The sequence below is a fragment of the Anomalospiza imberbis genome, chromosome Z (genome assembly GCF_031753505.1).
Source record: "Anomalospiza imberbis isolate Cuckoo-Finch-1a 21T00152 chromosome Z, ASM3175350v1, whole genome shotgun sequence".
NCBI classification, from domain to species: Eukaryota; Metazoa; Chordata; class Aves; order Passeriformes; family Viduidae; genus Anomalospiza; species Anomalospiza imberbis.
Genome location: NC_089721.1, coordinates 32179177 through 32200958, shown reverse-complemented (window position 1 = coordinate 32200958; position 21782 = coordinate 32179177). Strand labels below are relative to the sequence as shown.

General features: G+C 43.3%; 1 protein-coding gene across 12 annotated transcripts in view; it reads right to left on the bottom strand.

The window, feature by feature from the left end:
* Positions 1-2210, bottom strand: part of NFIB (nuclear factor I B) — a 175407-nt gene extending 173197 nt beyond the window's left edge. For 6 of the 12 annotated variants that reach the window (XM_068176367.1, XM_068176373.1, XM_068176374.1 and 3 more), the window contains exon 1: positions 1877-2210. In XM_068176367.1, coding sequence (XP_068032468.1) covers positions 1877-1906 — 30 coding nt within the window. In that variant the 5' untranslated portion in view covers positions 1907-2210. The remainder of the gene's footprint in view (positions 1-1876) is intronic. The other 6 variants (XM_068176379.1, XM_068176371.1, XM_068176372.1 and 3 more) reach the window with 3 other exon arrangements.
* Positions 2211-21782: the final 19572 nt, after the last annotated feature.

Genomic DNA, 21782 nt, shown 5'->3' with positions numbered 1-21782 from the left:
GCCAGGAACTGCTTTCTTGGATTAATTGCAGTAGAAGTACAATGTAGCATTTTTTTAGACACCTGAGTTCAGCATTTCAACACAAATTTGTAAAGAATGAGGAAATCTATTAGATCAATGAGTCCCAAAAGAAAATATAATAAAAAACCGTCATTAGAGCGGGAAACAAGATCATGAATTACTGCTGTAAAAGATGTGGTTGTGAAAATCTGTGTCTCAAATGCAAAAACTGCTTTAGTACGTTGTACTGTCAGCTTTATATTCTGATGCAGAGGTCTTATTGCCCATCAATAATTTCACATGGTGGACAGCCTACACAGAATTAATTTTGCTAACAACAGATTCCACACTAAGTAGTTATTTCTATGTGTGTACCTGCAACCATGTGCGTCTCTGTTACACAAAATGCTTCCTATGTTTCTCTTTTGAAGAAGAAATACCTCAATAACACTTTTTTCCAGCTTTCTTCCACTGAAGCTCACGTTTACTTACTGAAAATATCTATATCTAAGTCAACCACACTTAGATGCCAAACAAAATATAAACAATAAAAAATGTGTCAGCCAAAAAACTGCAGGACTGTGTCCAATCACTGAATAAGCCTTATCATTGTTTCCATCTTCAATCACAATTTATGAATACTTTAGCCCTTTCAAATTACAATGGTTTGTAACTGCGGAATAACTTATATCATACTTATTTATTCACGGTGCAACTGTAAGTGCATCGTTGGCCTCTCTGTAGCAGCCTTGCAGCAGACATTACTTTCGCACATTTTCTGCTTCTTTAGCTATTTGTTGCACCAATGCAGAAGCAAGCAGTTATCGCTTAATCAGTTTACATCACATCCTCCTAAGACAGACTTTCACGAAAGCTGAAAACTATCCCCGGGCTTCGCAGACAGGGTTTACCGTCCGAAACAGGCTCTGGTGCTTCGGCGCTCGCTCGCCGATACTGTATGCCGGCTGAGAACGCTCCAGGGGCACCCGGGGAACTTCCCAAACATGCTTCCGAAACCCCTCAGGTCTCAAAATCTGCGCTTTGCCGCGGCGGAGACCCCCGCTTGGACTGCCCCCCCTTGTCGCCGCACCGTCGTCGCCCCCCGCCCTCCGCGCCCCGCTCCGCGGCCCCGCTCCGCACCGCGCCGACCGCCGCTACCCTCCCGCCGTCCCGGTGACAGTCCCCGCTCGGGATCGAAAAGCGGCCGCAAGTGCGGTTGTAAAAAAAGGGTCGGTCTTTCCCCGTGCTGGGGAGAGGGCACGCTGCTCCTCCGCCAGCACCACAATTTAGCGGGAGGGGGGAAAACGACGTGCGTTTGTATAACCGAACGAGAAAACACCGCACAGCTTGGTCATCCTTGCTCACATCTCCCTTATTGTTGGCAGCCTGCATATTATTAATTAAGCATAAAACGGGATTACTTCGCACCGGTCAGTGGTCGTGTTTCGTCAAAAAAAGCACTTTTCCTTTCAAATCCTTTCAGTAGGCTGTGTATAAACAGGCGAGCTGAAAAGAGTGCAAATCGTTTGATTCCAATCAAATCAATACTTCTCAAACACAGTTTTTTAGCATAATTATGCTCATTTCCAATTTGTTAACCTTTGACTTCTTATGCACCAACAATCAACATTATTTGTCTACTGGTGACACTTTGAATGGATCTCCCCAAAACAATGGCGTGGTACAGTTTATTCTTTAATATTCCCTCCTGAGAGAGGAGTTTGGATCTGACAAACAGTTACGACTTTGCTTTAACCCGTTACAACTACTAGTAATGACTCATTACTAACCCACATACATATTAATTTTTTTTTTATCCCAACAAACACGTGAAAATAAATAAATTAACAAATAAATTAAATAAAAGCGTCTATACCTGAGTGAGACAGATTGGAGAATACATCATGACTTCGCTTTGAGAACACGCTGCCCGGAGAGCCCCTAAGAAAAGCCTCAAAAAGGAATAATTTCATCTATTCATTTTACAGTCATCTGAGACTCAAGGAAGATGAAATCAATCAGGACGGGGCTCTGCTCTGGATCACCACAACTTCACAACAAACCCCAGTCCTCCTTAAATAGCCAAAGATTCAAGTTCACTCCGTGTGCTAGATTTCCCGGGGTGAAATCCAATCTAGACTTTTAACCCTCTTGTAGTCGGCGGCGCAGGAGTCTTGCTTTTGCTGCTGCTGCTGCTGCTGGTTGTTTTGCAGATGAGGGGGGAAGGACTCGGGGGGTGGGGGTGGGGGGTGGGCGGGGGGATTTTTTTTGTTTGGCTTTTTTTTTAATCCTTTTTTCTTTTTCTTTTTTTTTTTTTTCTTTTTCTTTTTTTTTTTTTTTTAGCGGCGGGGGGGTGGGCGGTGTTTTTTCTTTCTTCAGAAGTTGGTTGTGCTGCCGTAATAATACGACACTGTCACCACGCTTTCGAAAGTTCAAGGTTACAGCCCGGAGCGGAGCAAGAGGCTCCCGAACAGCGATGGCAAGCGAAACTTCGCCGGGCGGTCGGGACCGTGCCGCGGGGGCGCGCCGAGGCGGGGGCGCGCTCGGGCGGGCAGAACGAGCGGTGCGGCCTGCGGGGTCCTCCAGCAGTGTCTGCTCGCCCGCCCGTCCTCGCTCTGCGGGCAATGGTGAGAGACTGCTTTCCAAACGGCCACCGTAATAAAAATGATCTCCTGAAAATTCAAACGATAAATCTATCCCTGGCGCTCCCACCAATTTGCTCTCAACGTGTCCGTGAATGTCCCCTCCCCGCCCCCCCCGGCCCTGACTCTGCAAAACTTAGAAGTTGAAAAATTCACTAGTTACACCCTGTGGACCCTATTCCAGCTCTCTCCCCAAATGAGATTTAAGTATTTTGGTTTAATTATTTAATTACACAATCACCGTTTACACTCCTCCTCCTCCTCCTCCTGCAAACACATTCCTTCTCCACCAGATCCCCTTCCTCTGCCCTCCCTCTGCATTCATTACCACCGAACGCTGCAGAAGGAACGAGCACGTTTCGCAAACATCCCTCCCTCATTTTCCCGCTCTTCTGGTGGGAGAAAGTTGCGGGGACGAAGGGGAGGGGGTGGGGGGGGCTACCATCTGCGAGAGGCTTCTTTCTCTTCTTTCGGGGTACGACTTTGTCAGCTGCGGCGGGGCTCAGGCGTCCCCGTTTCCCCTCACCCTCGACGGGGGACAAGGGGGAGGGCAGCCCCCTCCGCCGCCCCCCCGGAACGAGGGGAGCCTGTCCTGTACTGCCGGAGACTGATGTCCCCGCCCTCGCAGGCTGCGGCCGAGGGCGGCAAAGGGGTCCCGGCTCGCGGGCGGCATCAGGGTGCCAGGGTCCGGATTCATTCTCCGGGGGCAGCTTTAACCAGGGGAGCTGGGAAAGGGCGAAAAACAGTGAGCGAAAATTATTTCTACTCCTGCGAGGCGGGCTGCGATGCTGTCTGTGCCCAGCTCAGGGGGCGTCCGGTGTGTGCGGCCCCCGCCGCCAGCACCGCCGCTGCGGGCAGGGGCGGCCGAACGCCACCGGCGCTCCCTCCCGCTGCCCTTGCGTAGCCCCCGGCGGTGTGCCGGAGGGACCGCTGACTTCCTCCTTGCCCAAAGTGAGAGTTTATTCACGTCAGGCATTTCACAACGACACATCAAGGAAAGTAAGCAGGTTCAAGTCAACCATGAAATGGTCACTTTTTAACCCCGTCCTGTCCTCATTAGGGAAATGCTCAAACACAGCCCATTTTCAAAGAGGGCTCTTAATGAGGGGAGCTTGCCAAGGCTACCAGCTGCAATTCCCATAAATTTACAAACCAAAAGAAGCAAAGGGATGAGTGGGGGAAGGAGAGACCCTGTACAAGATAGGTAATGTCAAAGGAAACAGCAAGAGCCCAATGCAGTAACCTTTGCAGAATCCACACCACATCCCCACAGCTCGGTTTCTGGCTGGCTACTCTTGCCCAGTACCCTCAGATTTGCAGGGTTCAAACAACCGTCCTGCATCTTCTCTTCTATAGACTATGCTGATAAGTGACAAGTTAAGGACATACATTTAGGCAAAGATGAATGACACAATCTTGGGGTTAACCAAAATTAGCAAAACTTATTTTTATATCTGGTGTATAATACCCCCAAAATCCTACCGTTTTTCCCTCTACCCAGACACAAAAAGCTGATAATGCCAGCTTTAAATTATGGAGTTTCCCTTTCAATAAGTATTCTATTTAACTGGAGTTAATTTACCATAAAAGACATTCCTCTTGGCACAAATGCACTGATGTCCTTGAACACACCTCTTTGAGTGCTTGAGCTCTTACACAACAAGCCATTATTGCAGACCTGATTTAAAACTACAGTAACTCTCCTCTGTCCCCTTTATCACTCTCATCCCTCCATAAGGATCAGGGCAACCTAACCAAATCCATAACACCACATCAGCAAGGCTGCCCCTGTGAGCTGCACAGATGTGAGAAGACTCCCCTTTCCCAGGCAGGGCTTGTAGAAGGCCTCACTCCCTCCCATGGTCTGGCCAAGGGATTACAGTTGCACTAGGGTCCTGTGAACTAAAAGCAAGAACTCCCTGGCAGTCTGGAACGCAGGAAAAAACAAATGTAGTGAGGTAAGGGCAGAGAGAAACCAGTCACTTTCTGCAGCCTTTGCTACTGCAAGGGATAGGGAGTCAGTGTAAGATTGTGTTCACATCACCAGGAGAGCTGGCTGAGGCTGGGTTTGCATCTCTACCCAGAGGGCACAAGGTGGGAGATGAGCACAGACAGCCCGGCAGCATGTACTCATATCCCCCAGAATAGCACTGCCGCAGAGCAGGCAAAGCCAAATACTCCCACCCCCCAAGCCAGTCTGCTGGCCAGAATTGAACAGTCCTCTCATATGAAAGCATTTTGGGGAAAACGGAACTGCCCAGCCAGCATGGCTCAAGCAGCATTTTGTCTTCTGTATGATCTATAGGGCATGGCAGGCATGGTACATGTTGCCATTGGTTTGCCCATGGGTTTGATCCAAAGGCTCCCAGTATATGACAGAAAGCAGGCTGTACTGGGCACCCAAATATGTTTTGGCTCTGTTGCTCCTCGTTAATCCCAGTGGGAACCCATGAAGGATGAAGGCTTTGTCCTGGAAGAACCCTGCTCAGAAACATATGTGTGCACATGCCTGTGCTCCTCATCTTCATCCATCCCACCCCAACCCCTCAGCTCCTTTCACAGAAAAGCAAGCTAAAGATTATTTTCAGAATGGATAAAGAACTACATTAAAATTGTAACAAAGTGTAAGTCTCTATCACTTTGCTGCAGAGGCATGCAGGGTATGTGGGTATATTTCTCCAGGCTGGTTAGCCTGGAGAAATATGGCATTAATGCAGCAAGGATACTAGGCACAGTGGCTGGCCCTTGGTATGCAGGGAGACCTTGTGAGAAAGTGGTTCAATTGCTTTCAAATTCTGACTTGCATTATTTCCTCAACCACCCCAAAGACCCTTCTCTCCATCCCCACATACTAAAATCCCTGTTAATGCTGCAAGTTCTCTACCCTTGAAGCTCCAGGCTGGAGGACAATTGCTTTTTGTCTTCACTGCCAGAGCTATGCCAACCTCATGCTGTATCTGGAAGTTCAACTAGCATTTCAATGTGGGCAATTAAGAAAATAAAAATCACTATCTGACCTTCCCAGTGAGAGACACTGAGACTGGTTATCTGACACTAATCCTAGCCCAGGCTGGACTAAGGGATCCTGCTCTCAAGTAGGATGCAATACGAGAACTGATAACACTGCTTGGACACACACACAGCTGGGCACCTGCACACGGCTGCTAGAAACCTTCACGTGACAAAAATGTACATTCAGGAAGAAAAGGCAGCTTTCATATTAGTAAGTAGCAGATACCAGGGCTGTGAGCAGTCATCCTCACAGTGTGCCTGCACTCTCCAGACTGGGGAGCTGCTCCCATGCTCCCCCTGCCTCCCATTCAACTCCGGCAGGGTGGCTAGGATGGAAGGACATCCACTGCCCACACTGCATGAACTGAGATGCTCATCTCACAGGAAAGAACCACAAAGATTTTTTGACACCATGGGCAGATCGGCTCACTCTCCTCCACCCATCCTAGTTTGCCAGAGCAGTCTTCTGCCAGTGCAGACCCTGGTATGCCAAACTTGCACTAAAAGTAGAAAGGCCATTTAGACCACTTATAACCCACCTAAACCAGAATTTCAGCTGTTGTCCTTTGGCTGGACAACTGCTTGAGTTTTTCAAGTTTTGGAGCACAAGACTATTATTAATGGAGCAAAAATAAAGAAATCACTAATGCCGAAGTGTGAAGCCTAAGATTATCTCAGAATAAATGTGGGCAGTTTGGCCAAATATCTAAACATACACATACTGAGCTTCTAATAAATCAAGTTTTCATGAAAATTCCAGCTGTCTCTTCATAGAAATCAGAAAGAACTAATTCTGGCACGTGCCTTTTCATCTAAAGTATGGAATATCTGAGAACTAGCACCAAAACTCTTATGTAAGAGGTCTTTGTAATCCAAACCAGAAGTTTTTTATCTGGTTTAATAATACCATTAACTCCTTTTTTTACCCTTTGTTAGAATATGTCATTAACACGCATGTTTATTCGATAAACCATTACACTTGAATACATGCATAAATACTGAGTAGCACAAAGAGAGTATGGTTTATGTCACTCATGCGTAACAAGTAATCTAAACCATATTATATTATATTGTATGTTACCTGATGGTGATTCTATCGGTATGATTCTATCATGGTGCCTTGCAAGTCTTCTTGTACAAGCATATTAACTTACAAAGTAAACCTTTGCATCTTTGGCATAAACAGAACCTTGAACAGTTTTTTACGTGCAGGAATATTGTATGTGCAAGGATACATACATACATACACATATATATATTTATATATATATATATATATATATATATATATATAAACATGTATATGCATAGAAATTCAGAGAAAAAAACACATAAACAGTTAAATAAGAAAACTGATAATATATTGGCTTATGGGGCCTTGATATCCTTTACATGAGACTGAATTTTAAGTTTCTTTTTAATTAAAATGTAAACAACAATCAGTACAACTTCTAAGCCAGTACAGTATCACAACAATAAAATTATGTATCTTAATAATTACTAGCATTTTTTACTTGGTTTTGGTGGTAGGAAGAAACATATACTTTACATAAACTATGTATATGTATGATCAGATAGATCAGATAAAATCAAAAGGAAAGAAATACACCATTTACTCTAAACAGAGACACACATACATATGATGGCTGTGTGCACTTGACCCCTGTCCACATATGGTTTGATGGGGTCTATAATACTTGAGTTTCCCACAGCTCCCAGACCAGCAAATAAAAACATCAAACCTCAAGTGCAAAGCTGTAAACCACAGCATTTTGGGTTACACAACTGTGCAGTTTTTGTCCTCACTGCAGGTCACATCCTCAGCCTTACAAACACATGAAACCCTCTTTTTCCAATATGGTAAATTCTTTAAAAAGTCACATGTGCTGATCTCAAATGCCCTGGACATAAACAGCAATAACACCACAACAAATAAAATTCCAACACATTTCTTTTTTGGCAGTTTATATCACTTGCCACATTTTGAGAATATTGGGATGGAGTGGGTGTGGGGGTAGCATCTATAAGCTGGATTTAAATGTCTGCCTACATTAGACTTTCAGAAGTGCTTGATCTTTTTCTTGTGATTCTACATTAAAATTGTAAGCGTTGCAGCTCAAAACCGCTTCAGAGAATGTTACGAGTTAATCCTGTGTGTTTTGGCGCCTTTTCCCTGCTAGCTACTGTACTTTAGAGAAAAAAGAAAAAAGAAGAAAAAAAAAAAAAAAAAAAAAGCTGGAAATCTTGTCTGTCCCATCACAAGTTCAATGGTAGCACTTTCCAGCAGTGGGAGGAGAAGATGGCTATGTTCACAGAACTAATAATAATTCAGATCACGCCACATCGGCATCTTGTGTCAGAGTCGAATCTGGCTTCCCCGCCCCCTTCAACCTGAGAGCTGCCAAGTCCTCACACACTCTGCATTCAACCACAACTTAATGGATGGGATATTGTGCATTAAAATGTGGCCCAGACACACAGGGGAAGAGAGGACAAGAGGGAAAGCAGACACATACACACACACACATACAAACAGACACGCAAGAGAAAGGAATGGATTAAAACACACACACAGGTCCTACAACAAAAAGCAGTGAAAAATTTGGGGGGGGGGGAAGGAACAAAAAGAAACCCTCCAGAGTAACTTTAAAAAACAAATCAGAAATGCCACCCTAACACTGCATCCTGCTACATAGCATGAAAGAGACCAGCACACGCCCCCAGACAATTTATCGAGCAGACGATACACAGCAGCAATGCCATTTCCTCCACATGATACATTCAAATTGCAGTCCATTAACTACAAAAACCGCTAAAACAGCCAGAGAGAAAATGTTATTTTAACATGTGAGTAAGGAAGCAATTTCTACGGCAACAAGAAAGAGAGGGAAAGATCTGTCTGTAAGGTACCAATAAAGTAGCATTTGCATTAATCCTTTCCAGCAGTTAACTGATAGTTGTCTGCCAGAGAAAAGGGGGGAGGGGGAAAAACTTGAAGCAGGAAACATGCCAAGTTCAGCACTTTTGGATGCAAACTCCCATCAACTGATTTCTGGCATAAAAGTGTGACCCACATAGAAAAGCTGCCAAAAAAAAAAAAAAAAAAAAAAAAAAAAAAAAAGCCAAATACAAACAATCCACCACTTATATCTTATCCTGTAAAGCAGAAGTGGTATCAGCATTTAAGAACAGGGTATAACATCCACTTTGAAACCACAGAGATACAATCTCAGCCTGGACGAATTACAAAAGAAGAGCCAATTGAACTAAAAATAATATATATATATGTAAAAATACAAATCACTTAAACACCATGTACCATTGTGGTGTATTGTATTAAATAAATGAGGTCTTGAAATCTGCAACATACTACTCAGCCTTTGGCTTCACGTCTTCCAGGATGTATCTCAATGTTTTCAAGGGCCCATTGTTTTTGGAGTTGGTTTTGTTGTTGTTGTTGTTGTTGTTGTTGCTGTTCTTGGTATTTCGTTTGTATTTTTTTTTTTTTTTTTTTAATTTCCAGAAATGACCTTTTACCTTTTGGGTAAAACCCCTTTGGGATGGGGTGTACACGGTTTTTTGTTGTTGGTTGTTTTTTTTTTGTTTTGTTTTGTTTTTTTTTTTTTTTATTTAATTTGCTGTTGCTGGTTTGGGATGTTTTAGGGGATTTCTTAGGGGAAGAGGTGGGGATTATTACTAGTATTACTATTACTATCATTATTATTATTTACTCAGGTCGGCTATTGGCTTTGTTTTGGATTTATTTCGTTGCCAGATTTTCGCCTGACACCGAACGGGATGAAAATTCTTGGAGTGAGCGAGGGGAAAGGCGTTAAAGTCACAGCCTATGGTCAGAGCGCTCCTCCTCCTTCTCTTCCTCTCTTCCCAGTCTCCTTTCCTCTTTTGAGCTGCTAGGCTGAAGAGCACGTTTCAGCGGCGTCCGAGTTGAACCCGGCCCAAGAATTCCTTCCTCCTCCTCCCCCGCGCCTAAATTTTAAACTCTTCTATATCCACTCACACATAGATGTGTATTTTTACGGCAGGGACGCCTCTGCGCGTCCATGCCGGCGTTTCTCCTCCGCCCCGCATGCGAGCGCGGAGCGGAGCGGAGCGGAGCGGCCGGGCCGCCCGGCCTCCCTGCAGCTGCGGCCGCAGGCTGCTCGGCCGCCTCCGCCTCCTCCAGCCCGGCCTGCGCCCCGCCGCCGGCCCGCGGGAAGCGCGGCTCTCCGCTTCCGCCTGGCGGCTGCCGCTCGCAGATTAGGGACGAATAATATTTTAGTTTAGACCTCTCAGGCCACGCTTGGCGAGTACGGTTCTTCGCACTTTTCTTTTTTTTTTTTTTTTAACGAAAGGTTTTTGCACGCAGGTTGTGTAATCTCGTGGTTTCAGATGACGCCTTTTATAAACTATCATATCACACTGCTCGCTCTCTGTAGGATTAACTCCGCTCCAGAGGAATTGTTCTCCGGTCTGAACCCGACAGCAGTAAGGCAAACTCACAGGGGAAGGATTTCACATCTAAAACTTCCTACACAATTAAGGCACTTACAATGAAATAAATAAAAGTGCATGAGGTAAAAGTGTGTGAAGAGTTTTAATCAATCAGATGACGAATACATTCCTTCCTGTTAGAAATTGCAAGTACAAACTGTAAAGAATCTTCATAATTACTTGGAGGCCATTGCTGAGAGTATAGGGGCCTCTCAGGAAGTTAGTTTTATTTTGTTTGATTCGAGAAAAACAGTTTAAGCATCTAAAAATGCAGTCTACTCTTAGCATTAAGAAGAAATTGCCATGAAATAGGAAAAAAAATTTGAAATATAAGCTCTCAGACTTAAGACCAATCACTGTAGAGTTATGCTTTATTTTTTGGAGTTTGTCTTTGCTTTTCTGATCCTTTTACAAAGAAGTCAAACCAAGAAAAAAATGAATTATGAATCTGTCTGTTCAGTGAGCAGGGGAAATAATTGTTCATGCTATATGTGGCAGATTTTGAAAATTTTACAGCAGCCAGCCAGCCAGTCGAGTAGAGAGCAGACCTTTCTCAATGACAAAAAGAATCTGCAGGTGTTGATTTTTTTACATTTTATATGTTTTCCCTTTTTTTACAGAGTGAAAGTTTTATTTTTGAAAGTTGTACACAATTAAAAATTTTTGCCGGTCATCAGTGTTTAACAGAGTTTTTGCAAGAACTTTAGCAATATTTCATTTAGGTTTTGAGGCTTTTTTTTTTTTTTTTTTTTTTTTTTCTCCTTATGTTTGATTTTGGTGTTGCTGTTGTGATTGCTAACAATGATTCAATTTCTGGCAGACAATCCCATTACTCTCCGCAGCTTTCTCTGTTTTGTTGATTGGTTGGTTGTTTTTGCTGAGTCTGTATATTTGCTAAGCCTAACCTCGCATGTGATTTAGCAAACAATTGCTAAATAGATTTATATTATATCAAATGACAGAAATAATGACATCAAGAAAGAAATAAGTATGTCAGTCCTTTAGAAAGAAAAATTGTATTGCACAAAGTTGTCATACTCTATCAGTTTAGTTTAAACCTAGGTGGTCATAAGCAACTTTTATGAACATATTTTTAAGTTCAAAATTGTGTTATGTATAATTTCCATTGTTTTTGATTTCTGAGTTCCATAGCACTAACGTGGGTTGATTAGGGCTTTCTTCTCCATAAATGTAATCAAGGGCTTATATATTTTGTAGCAGGCTGACCTCTATGTTCTGTTGATTCTGGATTTTTTTTTGGTTTTCTGAGGTTTTAATATCTATGTACTTAATACTTTTTAGCATTCAGAATGGTTAGAACAGGAAAAGACTGTAAATAGTTTTCTGTTTTTTTGGATAATTGTTATCAAGTCAGTTACCCATTTGTGTATGAACAGATAGCAATCTGGAGGAAGACAGACTCACTTGCAGAATTTCCACTAAAACAAATAACTAAGAATTATTTGACATCTTTATAACAGAATTTGTGAGAAATACAAAATGTTTTAAGATATGTTATTTTTGAAGATGCTGATATAAATTTACTTTATTAAAATCTCTGTGTTTTCATGTTTTCTTACTATCTGACAGGACAGGAAAATTAAATTAGTGAAAGGGGACCTGGTGAATCAATGGTTCAACAGTCCAGTCTATGAAGAAGTCCAGTCATGGGATAGACCGAGAAACAAGGATCACGTTAGGCAACAATGCAGTAGGCAGGATCACAGTGCAGTTTGACTGTGTGCAATAGCATAAGCCATTCTTATTCATAACAGGACAGCTGAGAAAACCACATAGCTTTGGATGAATACATCATTTTGCACGTGTGAAAAAATGCTCTTGCCCCACTAGCTTTCAAGTAGGAGCTTCCCACTTTTCACAGAAAGGCCACTGTAGTAAAAAGTTGCTGCTTCCTATTCCTGAAACAGCCCTTTCAGGTTTGTCTGAGCAGGGCACCATGATACTTCATGGTTTGCACATGTGCACAACACTTGCTCATTACTTCTGGAAGTTCATACTTTTGCCATGCTGCTCTTTACAGAACCCCAGCCCCGCCGAGCCTCCTGCACAGTCTCCTAGCAACTAGGAGAATTATAACTCTCATTTTGGCACTGGCAAAATGATTCCTTCTGCTGCTTCCCCCAGGCAAGCACTCTGCAGTCCAGGGTGAAATGCACTGGGCAAAGAGATGAGGAGTACTGGTCAGAAGGCTTGCAGAGTCTGATGTCCGTAATTCCCTGTGTTGCCAAGCAAAGCCTGGAGTTCCCATCCACTGGGGCAGGGTCAAGTGCCAGTTGTTTCCGGCTCTGCTCTGGCATATTAGGTAGGGGAGAATTCAAGCAGATTTCATCAAATTATTACTAAAATTCTGTGACTTCTGTAAGAACTAGCAAAGTTTTTACAGTGCATGAGATTTTTCATTTTGGGTAATTTCCTTTTGGAAATGAAATATGGCATATAGAGTTTTAGTCAGCAGCAAGTCTCCCTTTACTTATCCAAGAAAGCAACTGTGGAATCCTGATGCACAGCATTTCTTCCTGCATAATTAATAGTCTCAAACTATGTGCTTTTATTTGTTTAGACCTCTTCTTCTATTAAAATATGGCAGAAACAGTATCACAATATCACCACTCAACTGTATCATCACATCATCACCAAAACAAATTAAAATATTAGGAGATAAGTGAAACACTGAAAGGTAGAAAATCTTATTCATGTTCTGTACAAGAGCCTTTAGTTCTTAAACTCTCCTTAATAATAGAGCAAAGTGTAATTTCTTCCTCCCCACCTTCACTTCTCTCAATCCACAGGATTGCTAAGGAACTGTAACATCATTGTTTTTAATAGGGGAAAAAATAAAAGCTGAGGCTTAATGGTAACATTTAAATGGTATACAGAGCACTTTGAGTTCACACCTCATTAAGGTGAACAGGAAGAGAAGGGGTGCACATCTTTGTTGTTACTTTTGCCTTGCAGCATTTTCAGCCAAGCTATGTGAACAGACCAGCAGCATATTAACTAACTTTGTGGCAGCTATATTTCTGTAGCAAGTTTGTTTTGTTTGGATTTTTTTTTTTTTTTTTTTTTAAGTTTGAAAATTGCGAAACATTGTGAAATGGAGCCAGGGCAGGCCCTTGAAGTACAATTATTTTGGCTTACTATTTTTTGCAAGCCAATCTACCAGATCCAAATCTCCTCCCTTATCCAGTTTGGAAGGTTCCTTTTGACTAAACTTAACATGCCCTGCTATTTCTGATACGTGCACCATCGCACCAAAAGTGACTTGGCACAGTATTTCTTGCCCTGGGCACAAGCATGGTTATCTGAGATGAACAAATACACGTACATTTGTAAGTCGTCTGTTACATACTGCTGTAGCAAACTCTGCGTTGCAGTTGCATAGGTGATCGGATTTGGCCCTAAAATAGGTTTAGCACTGAGATCCCTCAGCAAGTTTGCTGACAACAGCAAGATGTGTGGTAAGGTCAACAAGCTGGAGGGCAGGGATACCATCCAGGGGGACCTTGACAAGCTTGAGAGGCCTGTATGTGCACACATCATGAAGCTCAGCAAGGCCAAGTACAAGGTCCTGCATCTGGAGTTGGAGCAATCCCAAGTACAAATAGAGGCTGGGCAGAGAATGGATTGAGAACAGCCCTGGGGAGAAAGACTCAAGTGTTCATGGACAAGAAGGTTCACCATGACCCAACTCCAGAGAGCCAACCACATCCTCAGCTGCATCCAAAGCAAGTCAAGGGAGGTGATTCTGCCTCTCTACTGTTCACATCAGACCCCACCCAGAGTGCTGCATTCAACTCTGGGGTTCAGCTGGACCTGTTGGAAGGAGTACAGACTAGAGTCACTGGGTTGATCACTGGACTGGAGCATCTGTCCTGTGAAGATAGGCTGAGAGTCGGAGCTGTTCAGCCTGGTGAAGAGAAGGTTTCAGGGAGACCTATCAGTACTTTCCAGAGCCTAAACAAGTCCACAAGAAAGGGAGAGGGACTTTTCACAAGGGCAGGTGGTGATAAGACAGGAGTGAATGGCCTTAAGCTGAAGGAGAGTAGGCTTAGGTTAAATATTAGGAAGAAATTCTCTACTATAAAGGTGGTGAGGCACTGGCATATGTTGCTCAGAGAGGTTGTGGACTCTCCATACCTGAAGTAGGCTGGATGGGGCTATGAGCAGCCTGGTCAGGTGGAAAGCTCCCTACCCATGGCAGGGGGATTTGAAAGAGATGATCTTAAAGGTCCCTTCCAACCTAAACTATTATATTATTCCATGATTTCTGACCATGTGTTCCAAGGCTTTAGCACCTATCAGCTTGAGAGCATGATTCAAAAGAGTTAGAGGAAGAACTTCTGTGCAAAAGTTCTTTTAGACTGTTAACTTAGCTTCTCACTTTCATTTCTGTCCTTTTCTGTTATATCAACTGAACATGGATCAACTACTCCCAAATGTTGCTTTACTATTATCATAGCAGGAGAGATTAGGGAAGGCAGTAAAGGTTATTTTCATGCAACTTGACACTGGGGTGTCCAAGATAATGGAAGGAGAGCTTATTTTTGCTGATGGATCCTCATCTGACAGTCTGGCAGACACTGACAGTTAGCGCATGCCACAGTCATTGTGGATTGTCCTGTAGGCGCACCATCATGACAACTTGTGCAAAAGAAATCTATTCTCTCAGCACGTGGTCTTGGGATATTCAACACTTCTGCATGAAAAAGAAATATGCATGAGGATTGACCATAAACTTTTCCTGCACTCATCTTCAGGACTACCCAGCAGGGCAGATGTTTTTGTCCAAGCTGAATGGTTTTGATACACAGTGGCTTTTTCATCCTGACTTCCACAGGTCTGTGTCATTTTGGTATCATCAAGGCAGCTAAAGATCTTGTGGTAGAGAAGATTTTTATGTGATTGATGATTTTATTCCTCTAGCTGGTGTGCTTAAGGTAATAGCTAAGGTTTAGAAGAATGGACTTCACAAACCGCTCTGCAGACAGTGTTAGTACTGTAGATATATGGCACTTTGCCAATCCCATAGAACACCTAACCATCTCAGCCCGAAAGACAATACAGGTTTCTGTCACCCATGGAATAGAATGATGACCAGAATGCTGCTTTCCCAGAGGTGGCATTCACCAGCTTGAACAGCAGGAATCTTACTTCCTCATGGGAATATGGATATTGATAAGATGTGTATGTCATTTTAAGAAACACTTCTTCATGTCACCAGCAGAAGATTCTCAGCTGGTGGAGAGTGGTAAAGTGTGAACTCAACAGGCTAAAGAAAAGGTAGTCCTTCTTATTGAATAATTTCTAAATAAAAGTATGGCCACTGCCATTTCTACTCTTGCCTTCTACAGTGTCCTGCACAATGTCTCTAATGTCTCTAAGGAAGAGAACCTCCAAGGCTCTCCAACAGTTTTCAAGGCACAAAAGACCTGAGATAGGTGGCTAGCTAGGGTGCTTGCCATCAGTGGGGCACAGTAAGCAGCAAAATAACTAAATGAAAGCACTCTCTTTAGTGTTTTGTAATATGCAAGAGAAATTTTCATGCTATGGAAAAAAAATGGGACAAGACACTTCTCCAAAACCCATGGATATCTTTTCCATGTTTTTTTTTGGTTTTTTTTTTTTTTTTTTTTTTTGACTATCAGGCAACAGACTATGTTAGAGTCTTCCTAATTTCTTCTTCCCTCCTGCACATTCACAGGCCTGGGGATACCGGTGAAGAATGTCTAATGGATTTATTAAATAATTTCTAAAATATTAAAACAAAAAATGTTACAGATAATCTGTTGTATAAGCACTTTTAGAATCATCACAGGCATTCCAGCTGCTTATAATAACGATTTTAGAAGATGCAGATTTGCACTGCCAATAAGTGCTGGCAGTGGTCACACTGGTGGTTGAGAATGATTTCTGAAGGATAATATTTCCCTTTCACCACACACCAATGAACTCTGTGGGAACAGAGTGAATGGTGAGCAGTACCTACTTCCAGATGAGGAAAAACTGAAAATCTTGTACTCTCTGGTGACAGCTCTAGCTGTGTGAGAAGACAGTGTGCAGGAGAGGGCACCAGTCAAATATTTGGGCTGATTATGTTCCAGGATTGGGAGCTCTTGCCTTGGAAACCATGGGACAAGTCACTGCCCCATTTTTGTCTTCTGTCTTGCTCTGGGCTCTTTGAGTCCTCATCAGAGAGGTCACTTTATCCTCTTCCTTTCCCTTAGATTATTTCTTTTTTTTTCTTTTGTTTGGGATTTGTTGTTTTTTTGTTGGCAGGTTGTTGGTTTTTTGGGAGGTTTTTTTTTGTTTGTGTTTGTTTTGGTTTTGGTGGTTTTTTTTTTTGGGGGGGTATTTTTTGGGTTTTTTTGTTGTTGTTGTTTTTTTTTTTTTTTTTTTTTTTGTTAGGCATTGCTCCCTCACTTTACTGGCTTAAATGTTCATCCAACTGATGTCTAGAGTTGCTGTGTACTTCATGCCCATATGAGCTCTTTCATTATATTCTGTTGATTCTGCTTTGCTTATTGACTCACTCTAAGTGAAGGAAGGTTTCTTCAGGAAAAAATATGAACATATCTCTTGTCTTCAATTCAAAGAAAAGAAAACTATGTCCTTTGTATTCTGTGACCTGGTAAGACCACAGAGTTCCTCCTCTATCTCTGCATTTTGACCTGTATGTCATCTGCTAACAACCAGGTTCCCAGCTCATGAGTGCATTATGGGGGGGATTTCAGGTTAATTTAGTAAATCGCTGGAAAGAGAAGTCAGGGAAAATGGACTAGGTTGTCATTCCAGAATGTTTGTAAGGAAAGGTTAGTGGTCAGAAGACAAGTAAGTTTCTCGTGTGTAAAAATCTACACCTGACACCACGTGAGTCACTTAGTGAAGAGTACACCATGATAGAGACAGGGCTGGTGAGCTACAGGAAGTTTGTTCTGGCCCAGAAGCCTACTGAATGTTGATATATTAATCTTTAAATGCTAAAGGCAAGTACTGGCATCCTGGATAGGAGAGGGGGACTATTTAAGCAGGCATTGACATAAGAGTAAGGTAAAGAAGATTACCTAGACTGTCAAATTTATTCTCTCCTTCTCTCCTAGGATGTGAGGTTATGAATGGGCAAGCTAAAGAAAGGCAAATTCCACAGCCTTGGTTGTAGATTTTTACAACATGCAATCATTGATGATCTGTAATCTGGACTTGGACAGCATGTCTCAGGAGTATAACTCTTTATTGTCGTGGTGTGAATGACAGAGAATGCTGTCTAGAGAAACAAGAAGCCAGAGTAGCTAAATGAAAACTCATCATTTTCTTTTAAAAAAATGAAATATTTAGTTCAAAAGCAGGTATTTTTGGCAGTCATGTGGGCTATTCAAATTCACCATAGTCACAGCTGTCCAGGTGCACAACGAAGTGTGTTTTTGCTGTATTTTGCTGCCCTGGATTTATAATGGCACACCCTGAAATCATAAAAAGCTTTCTTGTCTTCAACCCTGAACATGCCCCACTAACAGTGTTAATTTTCCATGTAGCTACCAAAATGAAACTGTAAACCATGATCACATCAGGGGGTAACCAAACCCCTTGATGAGCTTGGTGTTAAGGTCTGGTTAACCTTGGCAGCATGTCCAAGGTGAGACAAGCATGTAAAAATTGAATGAGCTACATGAAAGGAGATTACATATGCATAAGCCAGTGGTAATTTTTGTTGCATAGAAGTAAGCCACAATAAGGAAGAAGAGTGGGACAACATAGGCCTGGGGAACAGCAGTGTAGCCCTGAAGAGCTACCGAATTGTGGCATAACAGATTTGAACTTTGCCAGGAGCCACTCACTATAGTCAACCTCTCAGAGACAGTTTTAGAATGAAACCCATATCCTGCCTGTAACCAACTCCTGGACAAGCAGTCCTGTCTCTCAAGTGCATATAAGTTCAGAGGGAAAAAAATCACTTGGAAGTATATAAGCTAAAATATAAATCCTGCTTCATACTTTAAACATATCGTGACTTTCTGAAAGGCTTGGTTTTGTGTTCAGAGGAAGACTTCCTAGTGTGTTAATATTTTTTCCTAGACATAGGAAATTTGAGTTCTGAGTGTGACATTTTCAGAACATTTTGAACATATGGAAAACAGGCTATAATGGAACTTCTCTGTAGCTTAATCATACCCAATAGTTCTGTGAATACTCTAAATACAGAGATGCATGCACTCAAGTTAATAAGGTAAGACTATTAATCTTTTTGTTAATTGGCTTAACTGATTAGTGAAGTAATATATTTTGCAGCACAATATGCACTGCTACAAGCAAGTGGCAAAGCAGGACACCATGGAGCTCTTGAGTAAAGGAAGTAAAGAAAGTCAAAAGAAGGTGTGACTGCTAGTAGCAGGAGGTCAGTCTAGGCCAAGAGCAGCTCAATTTGACTAGGATGAGGAAAAGTAAGCCCTGTCACAAGAATGGTACTGGTTGATAAGGAAAGCCAAATCAAAGAAAGTTTTACCTCCTTCATTATCCTCCTAGCCCTCAACATTACCATTTTTATCATAACCCTTCCCTGTCTTCCTTCTGCTTCTTGCTGAGCTGAAGAAAGGAAAATATGTTTGGCAGTAGGAGGAGCTGAAGCAGCAGAAAGGTGTGTAAAGGGTGTGAAGAATAGTCTATTAGACTTCACAGTGTGTGAACGAAAGTAATACATGAGCTTCTCCAAAGAGGCAAAATTAACTTACAGCCCATAAGTAGAAATATTTCAGTATATAATGTATTTTGCATAACTGCATCATAGTCTCTGTATAGAGATATATTAGAGAAAAAAAAAAAAAAAAGCAAGCAGTGCTTTTCCACTGGAATGTTATTTGGTGGTTTCCTCTGCACCAATGAGAGGAGTTTTTTTTCCTTTATGGTTTTCCAGCACCAGCAAAGCTGCAGCTTGTCCTAACACCTCTCCTTGAAGGCAGGATAAAGATTAAACCCAAACCACACCAAAAGGACCCAGCAACATCCTTAATGCATCAGTGCCCACACAGAGAGGTCTGTCCTACCTAAATTGCAGTTCAGACCAGGATGATCCCAACCCCATCCTTGGCAGCTGCCCCAGGGCCTAGGGCAGCCTACTGCCCCTATGGCAAGGACCACAGTGCTGCCCACTCTCTTTTAGCCCAGGGGAATCAAGGCAACTGCAGTGTGAAAGGTCCCATGGCAGTCAGCATGGCACTACACTGCTGTGCTGCCTCCTCTCACCCCACACCTACCACCTCACACCAGGCAGGCAGAGGTGCCACAGCTGGAGCAGAGGCGGCTACAGAACAGCAAGACAGGAAAGACATGACACTCTTGGACTCCTTCCCTTCCCTTCCCTTCCCTTCCCTTCCCTTCCCTTCCCTTCCCTTCCCTTCCCTTCCCTTCCCTTCCCTTCCCTTCCCTTCCCTTCCCTTCCCTTCCCTTCCCTTCCCTTCCCTTCCCTTCCCTTCCCTTCCCTTCCCTTCCCTTCCCTTCCCTTCCCTTCCCTTCCCTTCCCTTCCCTTCCCTTCCCTTCCCTTCCCTCCCCTCCCCTCCCCTCCCCTCCCCTCCCCTCCCCTTCCCTTTTCCCTTTTCCCTTTTCCCTTTTCCCTTTTCCCTTTTCCCTTTTCCCTTTTCCCTTTTCCTTTTCCTTTTCCTTTTCCTTTTCCTTTTCCTGCCAGGAGCACTTGCTCAGCATCTCTTTTTCCTTTCTTTCTTTCTTTTTTTTTTATTTTAATGTTTGTTTTAATTTTATTGTATTTCCTACAATGTGGGAAGGAGCTGCAGCCAAAAATAATGTTGCCAAGCCAAAGGGATTGGCACACACTGCTTGGAGTCTGCAGCAAGAGCAGAGGCTTTAAATATACTGAGCTCTGGCTACGTGCTGCTCCTGAAGGGCTGGCAGTCTAACCCCAGTGAGCAGAGACGCCAACTGAAGATGCAGGATAAGCTGCATCTCTCAGTCCCTGGGCCTGTGGGGTGTTTTACCCCCATCTGTGTTCAGCCCCCTCACCACCCCTAGCTCCCTGCTCACCCCAGGGCAGACTGCAGGGCTGCAAAGGCTGGCAGTGCTATCCATCCCCTGGAAATAACTTTAGAATTACTAGAAATCTGTCATCAGTAAAACTGTGGTGGTCTGGTGGCAGCACATGTGCATGGTGGGGAAGCCTCTGCTCCAAGTGTTACAAGTGTGAAATGCCAAATGTGGTGAGAGCTAGCCCAGTGAGAAGGTATTGGGATGGCTTCACAGTCCTGCTGCCACAAAAGCTGTGCAGTATTGCTGTTTCATTACACAATTGACCACTGGTGAATTTTTCAAGATAAAGCAGATACACAATTTCTATTTCATCATCCTTTCCCTGAACCAAAAGTAATGCTTGTGAACATCCCTCACCACTGCTAATTAAACAAAAAACTCAAATCCTGGCAAGCCCAGTCAACTCTCCCCCGAGGATGACAGTGCCATAGGGGCAGAGTGACGAGCTCCGTTTCGTAGCAGTGCATGATAAAGCTGCCTCCTGCCGAAGACGTAGGAGGGCCCAGAAAAGAGCTTCTCTGAAGTCCACAGAGTTCTTCAGAGTTGGAATATCTCTTTTTGCTTTGTGCTTGACATGCAAAGCACGAACTCCTGCAAAGCTGCAGTGCTGAAGGCTGAAGTGTCTGTTTGCTCCTTTGAATTTTCTCCTGCCTCTCAGCCCTTATTTCCTCAGCACCCCGTATTTCTGTCTCACAGCAGCTGCCCATGACTTTGCTCTTCCGGGGGGATAGGCCCCCTGCACCCTCCCCTCCGGGGGGCGCTGCTGGGGCTGGGGCCGCCCATCCTGGGGAGCTTGACGGGGAGGCGGGCGGCCGCTCTGGGCAGCATCTTTCCTCACTGTTTTGTGGCCTCTCGTTGCTTCCGCTTCACACTCTCGCTGCAGGGCAGCTTGGCATGTCTTTCCTTGCGCTTTCAAAAGCTGCCTGCTCAGTTGAAGTCACTTTCTCCTTAATAACTTGCTAGTTTTATTCCCTAACGTCGGATCTGCTTCCTCCTCACAACCTCAATCTCCCAAATAGACGAACTCCAAAACTGGGTCGGTTTCTCCCTGTTTCACCTGGTATGTGCACATTTCCTTGACTCTTTCTGTCGTTATTCTGAATGGGTGTTGCTCCCTCCTGAGAAAGAACGATATGAGCAATATTTTCAGTCCAATACCAATTTCTTACGTAGGATAAAGAAGACAGCAGTTAACGTGAATAAATACTTAGGATACAGCGGACATATGTTGGTCATTTCCTCTCTGGCATCCCAGTGTTACTTTTACGGCGGATGGCAGCACCACTCTAGGCGTGTTGCAAAGGCAGGATACTCTTTCTAAGAGAGTATCGTCTGAGACGACACTAAGCAGGTAGGGACGCCGCTACCCCTCCTTTAAAGACGCAACTTTTTATTTTTGTCTCTCTCTCCGATGGATACACAAAACACGGAGGGAACAAGGTAATGTTCAGACTCTTAGGCTGCACCAGGTGGAACAAAAAAAAAAAAAAAAAAAAAAAAAAAAAAAAAAAAAAAAAACAAACCTCACCAAAAAACCCCTAAACAACAACAAAAAAACCCCACACAAAAAAAAATCACAAAAAACC